The 14,321-nt window shown below is 34.5% G+C and overlaps 2 protein-coding genes and 1 non-coding gene across 3 annotated transcripts in view; 1 reads left to right on the top strand and 2 right to left on the bottom strand.

Moving 5' to 3' along the window:
* Positions 1 to 340, bottom strand: part of LOC101514768 (pyruvate dehydrogenase E1 component subunit alpha-3, chloroplastic) — a 3,524-nt gene extending 3,184 nt beyond the window's left edge. Inside the window, exon 1 of the mRNA XM_004514864.4 lies at positions 1 to 340. This exon is cut by the window's left edge and continues 144 nt beyond it. Coding sequence (XP_004514921.4) covers positions 1 to 27 — 27 coding nt within the window. The 5' untranslated portion in view covers positions 28 to 340.
* A 1,776-nt stretch (positions 341 to 2,116) lies between these two features.
* TRNAC-GCA (transfer RNA cysteine (anticodon GCA)) lies at positions 2,117 to 2,188 on the top strand. The gene has a single exon. It is a non-coding gene; the product is annotated as a tRNA-Cys (tRNA).
* Positions 2,189 to 2,911: 723 nt separating this feature from the next.
* On the bottom strand, positions 2,912 to 13,691 carry LOC101515093 (uncharacterized). Its single transcript, XM_004514865.4, has 19 exons — positions 12,264 to 13,691; positions 11,475 to 11,786; positions 11,105 to 11,344; positions 10,858 to 10,975; positions 10,287 to 10,444; positions 9,505 to 10,144; positions 8,821 to 8,885; positions 8,623 to 8,724; positions 8,395 to 8,537; positions 8,106 to 8,161; positions 7,340 to 8,001; positions 7,043 to 7,233; positions 6,606 to 6,912; positions 6,019 to 6,306; positions 5,774 to 5,883; positions 5,208 to 5,538; positions 4,188 to 4,601; positions 3,338 to 3,578; positions 2,912 to 3,247 (listed from the first exon to the last, which is right to left on the bottom strand). Exons 1-19 carry the CDS (start codon positions 13,527 to 13,529, stop codon positions 3,222 to 3,224), a joined length of 5,670 nt encoding a protein of 1,889 aa, XP_004514922.1. The 5' UTR covers positions 13,530 to 13,691; the 3' UTR covers positions 2,912 to 3,221.
* Positions 13,692 to 14,321: the final 630 nt, after the last annotated feature.

Genomic DNA, 14,321 nt, shown 5'->3' with positions numbered 1-14,321 from the left:
CGGAAGAGAAAGTGAGAGGTTTGTCATTGGATCTTGAAGTTGAAGAATTGACAGGAACAGAAAGAAGAGAGTGTGAGAATTTTGTCGCAGTGAAAGACATTTCTTCTCACTCTGCAACACAATAAAGAAAAAAGTAGATGTTTTGTTATGTTTAATGTTAAAGGAAAGAAAAAAGGAACAGAAAATGAGGTGTTTATTTATATGTAACAGAAATTAAGGCAAGTAAAATGGGGCGGAGAAAACAATGGAGTTGTACTTGGAGATAATCGACCAAATAGTGTTGTTTGGGTTGGGAGGGTGTTTTTGCCTATGTTTAATGGCTATGACTACTATGTCTAATATTGATTGAGTTTTTACTGTGCTATATTTCAATACTCTAGAATCGATACCGTATTTCGTCGTGAGAGTGTAGACGTGGATTTCGATGAGAGAAAATATAAAAAAAAATATATAAATTATGTAAATATAGAGTGTTGATGTCAAATATTCTGTGAAGAAAATATTTTACATATTTATTAGATTAGATTTAGATATCATTCAACAACTAATACTGCTATTAAAAAGGAGATGGGTGCCACCAAAAACCAACCAACTTTTCCTACATTAACATTTAAACAATTTTTCTATTAATACAAATAAATGTAAGTATACCTCATATTCAAAAGTAGTTTTTATGATATAGTATTTACTTGACGAAAATCGACAATACTATTGAAATAGTCCTCTTGTGTTTTATGGATGAGATAACGATCAATATAAAAAATAAAAATGAATGTCTTTCAACACGCAAATGTCAAATCGACATCAATAAGTCATCTTCTCAAACGTAAGGGAGGAGATAATTATTAACTTATCACTATTATAAATAAAAATAATCACTTTCACTGTAATTAAAGAAATTAGTTAAGTACAATTAATTTTCTAGATTTTATGTAAAGTATAATTCAAATTTACTAAATTGACCATTTAAATGTCAAACACTCAATTACAGATATTAAATATTTTTTTATTAAATTAAAGATATAATAAAAATATTAGAATTAAATGATTTAATTTTTGTTTTAATAGTGATCAAAGACTTGAGGCCACTATTTTGCTTAAAATAATAACTAAAAAGAGTATTTTTAAATAATATCATCAATTTTCATTAGTGTTTCAAGTAACTTTAAATAATAGTTCACGTGGACCTAATCCTCCTTATAATTTGCCTCAACAAATCAAGTATATTATACAAGTGATTGAACTTAGAGTATTTAAATATTTTAATATGAATAAAACTTTTAAATAGGCTTCCAGGTTAGGCCAGACTTTTAAAAAGGTCATATCAGAATGGAAAAAAAAAGTCTGTGATAAGTCGTAGGACAGACTTAGGCCTAAAAAATTAATCGTAAGCTAAACTCAGACCTTTTAAAGTCTGGTCTAGTCTGACATTTTCCTACTCCTAATTGCATTATATGTCCAAACAGTTTGGAGCAAATTTAAAAAAAAAAAAAAAAAAAAAAAAAAAAAAAAAGGGTTTATGATATGTGGTTGGTTCATATTTGAGTAGTTGGTTTTTCTTAAGTTAATTAAATTGTGGAAAGGATTATCTCCAAGTGTGAATTTTACCAAAAGGGAAGCAGTGTAAATCCGCCGTTAAAACTCCACATCCTTTTATTTATTTTTATTTTATATATGAGGCTAAGATTTTACGGGAGGGACTTTTCATAGGAGATAATCCATTCCGATTAAATGGACACATGTATATTCTTTCATTAATCTAGAACAAGACATGCTTATTTCAACAGGTAATATTAAGCATTGACTATTTGGTTCTATTGAAACCACTTTTACTTTGAGATTTTATGCAAATATGTTGTTTAATAAGAGTATATTATTAATTGTGATTGAACAAATAGAGATTTTAACCATGAAAAATAAAAATTTGGAAGGTGAATTTGAAGGGCGAAACAAAATATTTCAATGAATGGAATGATCATGTGAACCTTGTTACATGCCGACCTGGCACTTCATAGTATATGGATCAATTCCAAGTCTCTGTCATTCTGGCAAGTGTGTCACTGTACTTCAACGAATGTATTGTTATATTGATTAACAATCCTGAGTCATCATCAAAGGGTCCATAGCTCAGTGGTAGAGCATTTGACTGCAGATCAAGAGGTCACCGGTTCGAACCCGTTTGGGCCCTTAGTTATTATTCTTTTTAATTTTTTTAATCAGTTATTCTTCTATCTATTATTATTTTCTCCGCTTTTTTTTCCCTACTTTTTCATTTTTTTTTCTCTTTACGTTCAATGGTTAGTTAAAGAAAAATTGTGAAGAGTCTATGTTCATTAGTACTTTAGCTTGCAACATTTTCTAATGATAAATTGCCTGTGATATGACTTCATTTTATTTTGGTATTCACTAACAATATTACCAAAAACTGTATTCAAGTTAAATGTGATAAATGAGTCTCCATTCTAGAAATACAAATTAAACTTTTGTTTATAGGGATCAGAGTCTGGTTTAAAACTTGTTGTTTATCAGTTAATACATACATCTTGCGTACATACTGTTGTTTGTAGGAAAAGAGTTAATACATACATCTTGCACTCCCAATGATAATTTTTGTTTATCAAAAGAAAAAGACAACTTAACGGGTGAATAGATATTAAAATTTTTACTCAAATTTAAATATGGATTATTTTATTAAAAAAATGAAAATAGCAATGGACACGATATACTGTAGCTATATGTTACCCTTACTATCCCTATTCACAAATGTGATGGACATTTTTTGCATGTAAACTCAGGCTGTATTGTTAACCTGGAAATATGAATTACACTTACCCCCTCATAAAAAAATTGCATAGTGCAGAGAAGAAAGAGAATGAAGCTTTTATGTGGATACAGAACAAGTAATGAAAAAGAATGGAAGGAGTAAGTAAATAAATAAATAAATAAGGCATAAAACATTTCCTCATCACATGATTCAAATATCAATAACTCACTAGAATGGCTTTTCTATTGTACACATAAATACACAGCCTTGTGCATATAACTTATATACATACATATTCAATAGTTAGTTACAACTAACAAGTACAAAAAGTAGAGTAAGATACAAAAAAACATAATGGAAATCTCCTAATAAGGAAGATGTCTTCTGTTAGCCTGTACAGATAGTTGTTAGTGCTTTATCTATCTTGCCTACACAGCTCTGTTGTTCTTGTATTATGTCACCGCTTATTTGTCTTTTCCTTACCTGCAGATATGCATTATTTTCCTTGTGTCAAGATTAAGCACTATAAAGAGAACCATAACTTTCTTTTAAAGTAACAATAACATTACTCACCAAATATAGTTGATTTTAAAGGAAATCGAATCGATGAACCTTTAACTCTCAGCTCCCGGCTTTGTTTGTGTCTACTTTGTTTCTCTATAACTGCAGAACTGTTGCTACTTTCTCCAGTCAGATAATGTGCTACTCTACTCACCTTTTCATGGTACACAGCAGGTGGGGCAAGCCTCAATGGAGGCATGTTTTCTATTTGCATAAATCTTTGATTTTTCTGTAAGCTGCTCAATATCTCAAACTGCACAAACAAACAATATAAGTGTTTGGTTCGAAGGAGAGGGAAGGATAAAGAAGGGGAGAGAGAGAGAGAGAGAGATTTAATTAGATATTCTGTTTGGTTGAGAGAATGGCAATGGAAACTACCCTATCCTTATTTGGTCCAAAGGTGGAGGGGAGAGATCGTAAAGCTAATTTATTGTTTATTATGCTCTTCCTTCCCCCCCAAAGAGGTTGATTCTCTACAACAGCATTATAGTGTTGCAACTGTAGGAATCATTAGATTGAGAGAGAGGGAGAAAAAAAGTTAATCTCTCCAAGTCTAATTTTCCCAACGGCTATAACATCATATTGCGGGTGTAGAGGATCCAGGTTCTCCAACATTGAGGTTGGATCCTCTACAGTTGCAATATGATGTTGTTGTAGGGACGGTTAGATTTTGAGAGCAAAAGTTTCTCTCTCTAAATTTGTCATCCCCTACAGCTGTAGAGGATCCAGATTCTCCAATATCATAAAGAAGTCAAAATTGTGTGAAGAGAGACTTTACTCCCCTCCAGCCAAATGATATGTAAAATTACGGATAAAGCTATTATATTGATTGAATGATGTAGCGGTTTGTTCATATTCGTACCCGTGATATCTGTTGCTGTCCTCCATATGTATTCTCTGATAAATCATTGTCATGGTGATGAATTGTACTTCCATGATGAGGGTGTTGGCGTCTTGATGAGGATTTATTGACCAAGCCATTCTCTGTAATGATTGATTTGTTTCTAGACTTCTGGGGTGTTTGGTTTGGCATGCATACAGGGCATCCAGATGAAGATCCTTTGCTTGAGGACTCGATTTCAGAGACTTCACACTGAAGATGAATTGCATGGCCACAGTTGAAAATTCGAATTCCAGTGGTAACTGAGTTCTTTGTAAGGAGGCAATTACAAATACAGCACACTGAACTCCTAGGAGCAAACCCATGAGAGGCACCTTTCTTGAGTAAACTCATGGTATAGAATGTATCATCTTCTATCAAGGATTTGGCAGCATCCTAAGTGCGGAAGGAGAAACAATAGAAGAGAATCAGGATAAAACATAAGACCCTTGAAGAGAAAAGAAGAAAGAAGAGAGTAGTTTATCCATAAAAATTATAGACATTCCATGCATTATTGAAATTATTATATGTAGTAGTTGCAGGTGCTACATAGTTTACCAAAGAAAATCATGTTTACATAACTAGTAAAGGAAGTTCATTTTGTTCTAAATAAAATTTACATATGTCAAGAGACACACAATACATAATTTAAGGCCACGATGCAAGTCACAGCTTAAAATAGCCTGGTGAATACAAATATTGCAATCTACAAGTATATATTTACGGCTGCTCAAATCTGTACTTGATGAAACTCATGTACAAGCGCAAGTGTACCATAAAAATATCTTGGCTCTCCGAGAATTGTCAACAAACACAACTAAAATGTTAAATATGAAAATTCAGATTGAACACATCTTGTCATGTTTCTTGAAGCCTTTTATATAAAGCTTCAATTGATAAATTTTAATAGGAAATGTATGAAGAGTAATATATTTGGTAAATCTTGATTAGCGAATCAAATTTAAAATATTGCAAAAACAAAAATGAACAAGTTTACTTTACCAGAATTCTTCTTTCAAATCCATATGTTGCCAGCATCCCCAATATGGTAAGCTTGAAATAGCCAAATTCTTGACTACCATTATCAGACAAGAGTTTGGACATGATAGCTGGAAGGTGAACGAAACCTATCATTCCCTCAACAATCTCTTTAATGAACTGAGATACCAGTTTTCTCAAGATATCACCATTTCGGGACTTAGAAATCTTCCAACCGCTTTTATAGGTGTCTTTGTCCAGTCGTGAATCTGCAGATCCAGCTAGCACACCAAAATAATTATTTCTTTCATATGCTCTCTCTTCAACATATGAATCCATCAATGGATCACAAAACCTGCATGAAAAATCAGAGGGTAGAAAGAGCTCCCAAATGTCAGGCAAAAATGTAGGACAGCTCGAACCTCTTTCTTCTTTGTACATCTTATCATGGATATTATATGCTAAACACCGTTCAAGTATATTTGTAATATCATGATTACTTGAAAAACAAAAAACTCATGTAATTAAGCTACAAATAAACTAATAAAAAAGTATAAAAGAAAGGCAATGAATGTTGATATTAAACTTACGAGTCAAGTAATTTAAACCAGTGTAACTCTGACTCCTCAGGATTTAGACGAGGTGTGTTCCTCTGACACAGACCGATACAGGCATGCAATAAATCGTACATGCCATTCACCTATTGGATTTGTAGCCATTAAAAAATTAGGTTACCTAATACATACAAACATACATGCACTGCCCACTCGTAAAAGCAACCATGCATCTTTAGAGCTTCACTAAAATGTTTAACTCCAGGAACAGATATACAAACCTCTTTTGTTCTTAAAACATTGTTGAATATTTCCATATGGGAAGAATCAAGCTTGGGATGGTTTAAAACTACAGCTTCAACAGCAGCATCAAGCTCAACAAATTTCTCATTCAGATCAGAAAGTGTAAGTGAAAGAGCACTACCAACGTCACCAACCCTTTCCAATAAGAAAGCAGCAGCATCTATAATACCATATTCTTGACACAGGCGTAAACAATGTTCCACACGATAGCTGTCAAACATTTCTAGAAACTTAAGAACTGAACCCCGTTCATACTGGCACAACAGCTGCAAAATCAAAACATTGGAACAGGCTTAAAACTACAGCAATGAGTGACATCACTTCAAAAGCAAAATTATCAAACATGAGAGGACAAGGAGTCAAAACAGGTAAATAAAGAATGAGAAAAAGGTCTGTATATACAAGACCAATCCTAAAGAGACATAAATTGGCAAGAAAATCCCAAGAACAAAAAAAAACATATTAATACTAAGCCTTAACAATCAAATTAGTTCTAGATGACATGAAAAATAAAATCTGAAATAACTTATCCTGCACATGCAAAAACATCAGTACAAAAACTCACCTCTAGGTACAGCTCAATAAGATCATCAGGCACATGACTAGGATTTTCACGCATGTACTTGGGGAAATTGGATATATTTTCTAAATAATCATGGACTCCTTGTGAATGATCCTTAATCTGTTTTCCATTAGGGGAATTCGTAATATCATCCTTTCTCAAATTAGACAAGTCTAGGGTGCCAAATAAGTGAAGCTCAATGAGTGTCTTTAAATAAAGGAAAAGACTTCTTGGATGAGAATGAAGTTTACTGATGATATGGGAACTTTCATCACTAAAATGTCTGATAACCATATGGAATGCACCTTCCCTACGAGAAATTGAAAAAAGTATATGTAAATGAAGAATATTAGGTTACATAAACGGAAACAAAGAACCCAGAAATGCCATATAACCAGCCAAAAGAAACTAACTTGAGTGTAGGTAATAGAGAGGATTACCTTCTTAGTTCCACCAATTCAGGAATTCGAGATAGAACTGCTGATCGAATAGCAGCATGGTCATTGCCAGTCAACTGTGAGAATGCTTTGTCGATAAAGGAGAAGGCATAAACAGGCTCATCTACATCTTTCATATAGCTATCCAATGCAGCCACATACTCATGTCTGATGGAATGAATCAATCCACAAACCTAAACCCCAACAATGGAGTTAGTAAAATCACTTAACTTGGTAAAAGTCAATACTTAGTCACTATGCTTCAAAAGATAGTATCATTAAATCGGACAATATACCTACCTTATGATATTTGGCTCTCTCACAAAGGTCTAGCACAAATGGCGCATCCCAGTCGGACTCGGGAACTACTTCCAGAAGTGCAAGCACTTGCTTCTCTCTACTTTTTGGAGTTGAACTCTGAGAAGAAACATTAGTTGAAAAGGGATTATCTGATGTCAGATATTCCAATATTCGACAAAGTATGCCCTTTGAAACTTTAGCTCTTTCGAGAGCAACATAATGTGCAATGAACTCAAACAGGCAACCTTTGTCCTTGGAAGGCCAATCTTTTAACCCTTCACCACCGCTACTAGAGGTTGTATCTGTTGGAACTACACTCATATCAATTATTTGAATAAGAGCATCCACCGTATGCTGAACCAAAATATTTTCAGTTTCAGTAACATTGTTATTTTCTTCTTTTGCTTCTTCAATAGGTCTATCTGCTGAATCCAGTGAAGATGAGCTGGAATTTGAAATTTCATCTTTCATGAAAGCACATCGGAGAACATCTAATGTAGCTACAGTGTCTAACTCTAAGAGAAGATATAGATTCAGGTATGGCCGTCTGGACACAGAATCTGAAACTGTCTGTGATTTCGGAGCACTGGAATCCTCTAACAAAAACTCTACAAGTTCTTTTCTAAGAGATGGCAACCGCGTAGGAGGAATAGTTCCACGGCCTACAATTATATGCAATAGGTGAATCATCTGTATGTAGTATTCTTGAATACATTTAAAGGAGAGAATAAATAAAAAGAAAGATAAAAGAACTGGGAAAAAATACCTGGTGGAAAGGCAAGACCTATAAAGCAGTACTTGAGATAAACTAACATTCTATACCTGTTTAAAGGAGAAGCAATAGAGAAAAATACAGATTTAACCATTTCTATCAAGCTAAAACAGTACTAACAAGTAACAATTTTCACTTTCGAGAAATGTAGTGAATAAACTGCTCCCAGTTTTCACAAACACACTAGAGAGAGAGAGAACCATCGGAATAACTGGAACCAATTTCCAATTAAATTTTCTTATTAGAATCAGAAAATCAAAATATAAAGAGAGAAGAAGCTTACCCTAGAGCAGTAGCATTTTCTTTATGGCAATTTTGTAGGACTGCAAAGAGCTCCTCAAGAGGTGCCCTAAAATCATCTAATCCTTTATTAAAGAGATACACCAGGGCACTGTATAGTCCATGCTCCCGGCATAATCTGACAACCTAGAAAGCATCAAATAATCATTCATCAGCTATGCCAATAAAAATATTATGGAAAGTAAATATATTTGAATTATCTAACAAGAACCTGATTAAAATCCAAGGATGAAATATCCATGTGAAGTACACATTGCTCAACCCTCTGCAGCCACCCTTTCGTGCTATAATACTCTACCAATTCTTGCATAATCTTGAGAAAAGAGGGACAAATCATAAAGATGAAACTAAAAATTTTATATTGATAACCTATCATTCCATTACCAAAAATCCTAACACGGTACAATACCTCAGGAGGTAGAGATCCAAGCATGTCCTTCAAAATATATGGCTCTAGAAGCTCCAAAAATGTTTCTGGAAAAAATACAAAGTAATTGCATGGTTATCCATTTGAAATTGGAAAAGGGTAGATAATAATGTAAGATCATCCCCACAAAGCACAAGCCATTCATCTTCATAGTTCATGTCAGTTGAATAACCTAATTGAGAAAAATAGTTTCGGTACAACATCCATGTTACTATTTGACAACCATGAATTGATGAGATGAGAAATAAAATAAAATTATTGTTGATGATTGTAATCAATTGAAAGGATCTTTGGTTGATTTCTTGCCCATGATTTTCAATACTATGCTATGGAATCTTAGGCCAATGGGCAGTAAAGTGTCACTAAAAGCAACACTTCCATGTTGCAGGGATGAGAATACACAGGATAAAATCAGGAAAAATGTATTAGAAAAGTATGAGCAGCACCTCTTGAGGAAAATTTTACAGAATCACACCTAAAATGGTTTGGTCAAGTGAGAAGAAGGCTAATAGAAACGCCAATTGGAAAAGTTAATCAAACATAATGCTAAGTTACATACTAAAAGAAATAATTAAGGGTGGTGGTAACAGGGATTAAAATAAAACGGCAAAAATGAAAAGAGAAGCCCTCAAAACAATATCCTTCCACAGAAGGCAAAGACAATACCTCTCTGTCGAACATGAACATCCATGAACTTCGAGGAAATTTTATCAAAAAGGATGTCAGTCCGTTTGATATGACAACAAAATTCAACGGCAACTCCACCAACACGCGTGTATTGATCCTTTATTTCAGAATGCACTGAATTGCTTCTATTATTTGAATCATTGGATTGATCAGGTTTTCCAATTTGATTGCAGAAAGCCACTGAAATATAGGAGAACACTTCATCAACATATGATGTAAGCAACTCCTCCAAGAAGGGCATTATAGCCTCATGTACAGCATCCAAGGTTCTAGGTAGATCAATAACCCCATGAGCATGGCCATCATAAAGAGTCATTGCCATGTTCAAGGCACCCATCCAGTCACCTGCTTTCCGTAAAACCAAGATGCGCTCTTTCCAAGGGAGAAGACGAGAAACAATAAGATGTGTTGGACCAAGTATATAAATAGAAGCTCCTCTTACAGCAATGGAGTTATGATAAGCTTTCTCAGGGTTTCCATATATGTTGATGAAGTGAGTATGATAAGAAAGTAGTTCATCTCCTCCAATACCATCTACACCAAAATTTGTTTGGTGAATCACAGTTCCATCCTTTGCAAATAAATTCAGTTGTCCAGTTGAAGTGAGAACTACCAGCATCTGAGTAAGTACAATATCCTTTTAAATACTATTATTATTAAGAAGCAAAGAGATACAAGAATAGTAAAAGTGAACAAAATAGTGAACAATAAAAGAGGCCACATGTCTAACTAATCTCGGTAGGCGGAAGATGGTTTAATACCTGATCATCCAACCATGCCAGACCTATAGCCGCACTGTCAAGAAACCATTCTCCATATACTTTTAATTCTGATTTGACCAACTTTGCAACCTGAACTTTCCGTTCCCAAGCAATTGCAAGCAACGAAACTCTTTCAGCAGTATCTACGGGTGTATTATCTACAAGAAAGTATGCAATATTTAGAAAGAAGTTAACATGAACCTACATAATTGTATAAATATGTCTACACTCCCAACAGAACCATCTCCTGCCCAAAATGATGGCCTATTACATTATTTCAATTTCTCACAATATACTTAAGAATCCTTAGAATTGCATTACCGGTGTCTATGAGTATGTATGGATGGATGAGTGGTATAGGGTGGAATGAAATGGAATAAGCTAGTTAAATTTTAAAAATTGGATGTTGTCCAATTCCATTCCATTTCACTCTATTCAATCCTATACAACCAATCTAAACATACCCTAGTTGTTTGGTGTCCGTGTTTGTACTTCTTCATAGTTCATAAGTAACTCGTGTAAAGCACTGATAATATAGTACAATAACCAGTTATAAAAAATGAAAACATACCAGCACAACTAGGTGTTTGTGCCATGTATTTCCATGCAGTATACGGCATAGAACCCTCCCGAATTCCATTTGGCCTAGTGAGTTGAGCATAGACTTCCAATTTAGGACTTAGTCGTACCTAAAACAAAGATCTAGTATCTTCAATATATAATGCACAAAAAGCCTCAACGAAGCTGAGGTAAAAATTACTGGACAAAAGGTATATGGAAAGGTATACGGAACTAGCACAAACATTTGAATTTCATACCACCAAAGCAGTTTGATGGGTGACAAATACAACCACACCTTCTTCCACCAGAGAAGAGCCTTCATTGAAGAGTTTCCAACCTGCATCTCCCCCAACAACACCTCCGACCATGCTACTTATACTGCTGGCTGAGACCGTGGTGTTTCCCTGAGAATAAGATGAGGCACTTCCACCGAATTCGTCGGAAAGGAGTGGTGAAGCGGATAGCACCAAGCCCGTTCTTTGCCCATCAAGAAGACACTAGGAAATTAATACAAGTTCAACAAACAAGAGAAACTTGAGACAAGCGGACAAAAATTAAGTCACAAGCCCTCAGTATAACACAATGCTAGATTTGATCCATTGCACACAAATGCAAAATATGATGTACCTGAGTTTTAATGTTGAACCTATTAATCAAAACAACCACTGAGATATGATGTAAGAGAACCAGACCCTTACAATCACCCGTAACTGCTTTAAATTGACGAGGATTCTGAGGATCCTGTCCTAGAAAAAAAGCATGCACTACTGGTGCCGTATGCTCTCCACTAATAACTTTTACCACAGCCCCTTTCTGCACATCCCAAAGTGTAACATGACCATCACCATAACCAGCCAAAAGAAGATCTCCTTGCTGATTGAAAGACATGGACGTCACTGGAGCATGTAATCGGTCACCTTGCACAGCAAGCATCAACATCTAACAATTGAACAACATACACTGATGATGAAGCTACATCTAATACCAAAAGTGCATTATATAAATGCTTGAAAATAAAAAGGACCAGCACTACCAATTTATATTTATATACATAGATAATTGATTATCTGTTTGATCAATTCTCATTTTGAGCAGATTTTATTTTCTAAGATTGTTTTTTTATCTGTTTGATCGATTCTCATTTTTTATTTGAAATAAAAAAGAAATTGCATTGCTATATTGGGATTCTCATTCATATCAAGCAACTTATATATTCCATTCAAAATTTGTTTTATTCAAATCTAATTGAAAAGTTTAGGAGACTAAATGATAGCAGCAGTAAACATAACATGAATTAATCACGATTTATTACTATATCACATCGGATATATTTGCAGGCAAGAATATAAACTTTAATAATTCAACAAATATAAAAGTTGAGCTAGTTTGAAATGTTTGATCGAATAAGGGAAAAACCTTTCCATCAGTATTATCTGCGTGATGAATGGAATATTTACTAGGCACTACAACAATCAGCCCTTTTGTCATTCCAACAGCGATGTAATTAGCATGAACCACCAAAACTTGAGCAGAACCGTGATCACGTCTAAACATTTGCGATGAAATAGCCCTTGTAATAACATTGTCAGCATCAACATCAAAATATCCCAACGCAATAGACCCTCTCCGAACGCCCTCAAGCCTCATTGGCTGTGCAGCAGCACCTTCTTCCAAATGCAAACCAGTTGAAGCATTCTTCTTCTCCAATTCCTCAGCCAAATCAAGTGGCTTCTTTGAAGCCTCTGATTTTTTCTTTGTAGCCATTACACTTTCCAATTCCTCAAGTGTCTCCTCCACTAGTTCAAAAACATTTCCTATTGAACTACCATCAACATCATCATCATCATTATCATTATCATCAACTCCACCATCATTCACTTCATTCCCAATATCTTCCACAAAACCCCCACCAACACTAACAACATTCACTATTTCTTCCGTTTCATTTACTCCCTTACCATCAATATAATCAAAACTAGTTTTTTCGCCAAAACCATCATTATTATAATCAAAAGGTGCAGAATTCACACCATTCTCATGATCATGACCATTTTCAACATCATCCAATGAAGGAGAAATAGAACACTCGTCTAAATCACTCTTCTCCTCACTCACAAGAGAAGAATCATTCTTCACCTGAAAATCACCACCACTACCATCCAAAACTGCTTCAATTTCTCCATCATCAACAGATTCAACACTCTCACTACTCCCCTCAATTTTACTTTCCAGAGAATCAAACTTCTCCCCCAATTCACCACCACCACCACTAGAAGAAACATCGGAACCATCGGATTCAGGTCTGATCGAATTGGAACTTTTCCTCCGGGAGATGATCGCGGCCGCATGCGGAGTCGGAACAGATCTGGAAGCAGCAGCGGCGGCAGCAAGAGCGGCACCGGGTTTGGCATTGGGAGTGACGCGACCGAATAAGGAGGAGAATGGACGGGGAGGTTTATCGGGTTTGATCCGAGAAAGGGAAACGGGTACGGGTTGAGGAAAGTGAGTGGGTTTGGTATTATTATTATTATTGTGATGAGAAGGAGAAGAAGGGGGAGAAGGTGTAGATGAAGAAGAGGATGTGTCGCAGTCGTTGAGAATTTCGTCGACAGTTCGGTGAGGAGTGTTATGGAGTTCGGTGTCGGCGTCGTCGGGAAGGAAAGAGCGGAGGTCGAGCTCCATATAATAGAAGAAGTTTTATTGAGTTTAGTCGTGTGATGTGCTGTGGTGGTGTTGTGCTTTAATGCTCGTCTGGGTTTATGCTCTTCACAGCAGAGAAATATTAATTAGTTTTTGTTTTTCAACTAATCGATACAAAGACACCATAGAACAAGGGTAGAGACGAATCACAATGAGAACGAGAGAAGGACTTAATAATATTACTTTTTATTGGTTAAATATATTTTTTATTTTTTATTAACTTTTTTTTTATGACATGATATTGTTAAGAATTTAAAATATTATTATTGTAATAAGATAAATTAATAAAAACTCAAAATTAAATAGTTAAAATATTAAATTAATAATATTTTAAAGTTTTATCAATGATAAGTCTTCAAAAGAATCACTTGGAATATCCGACACGAATTTTTATAAAATAAAATATAAATTAAAATTGGTAATAGAATAAATAACCATATTGGATCTACAATTCATAACACTTCCTATTAAATGTTCATTAAGTGTATGACCTCATTTAAATTTTATTAGAAAAAAAACTCAATCCAAAAAAATCTAGTAAAGAAAAAATACCACGTTATCTTTTGTGCGAGAAATGTCTAGTTAAAAACCTTATCATGAAAATCTTATAAAACAAAATGCAAAGGAAAAAAGAGTGCATAACACATTTATTTATCTCCTCAAACAATCATTTATACGACGAAGTGACCACTAAGTAATTGTTTGAATTTGTTGCTCAAAAGTTTCACTTCAAAGTGACTTATATAAAAATTTGTTCTATCATTTTTACTAAAT

Source organism: Cicer arietinum, chromosome 7, assembly GCF_000331145.2.
Source record: "Cicer arietinum cultivar CDC Frontier isolate Library 1 chromosome 7, Cicar.CDCFrontier_v2.0, whole genome shotgun sequence".
NCBI classification, from domain to species: Eukaryota; Viridiplantae; Streptophyta; class Magnoliopsida; order Fabales; family Fabaceae; genus Cicer; species Cicer arietinum.
The sequence above is the reverse complement of the archived record's forward strand: the minus strand, read 5'-3'. Positions and strand labels throughout refer to the sequence as shown.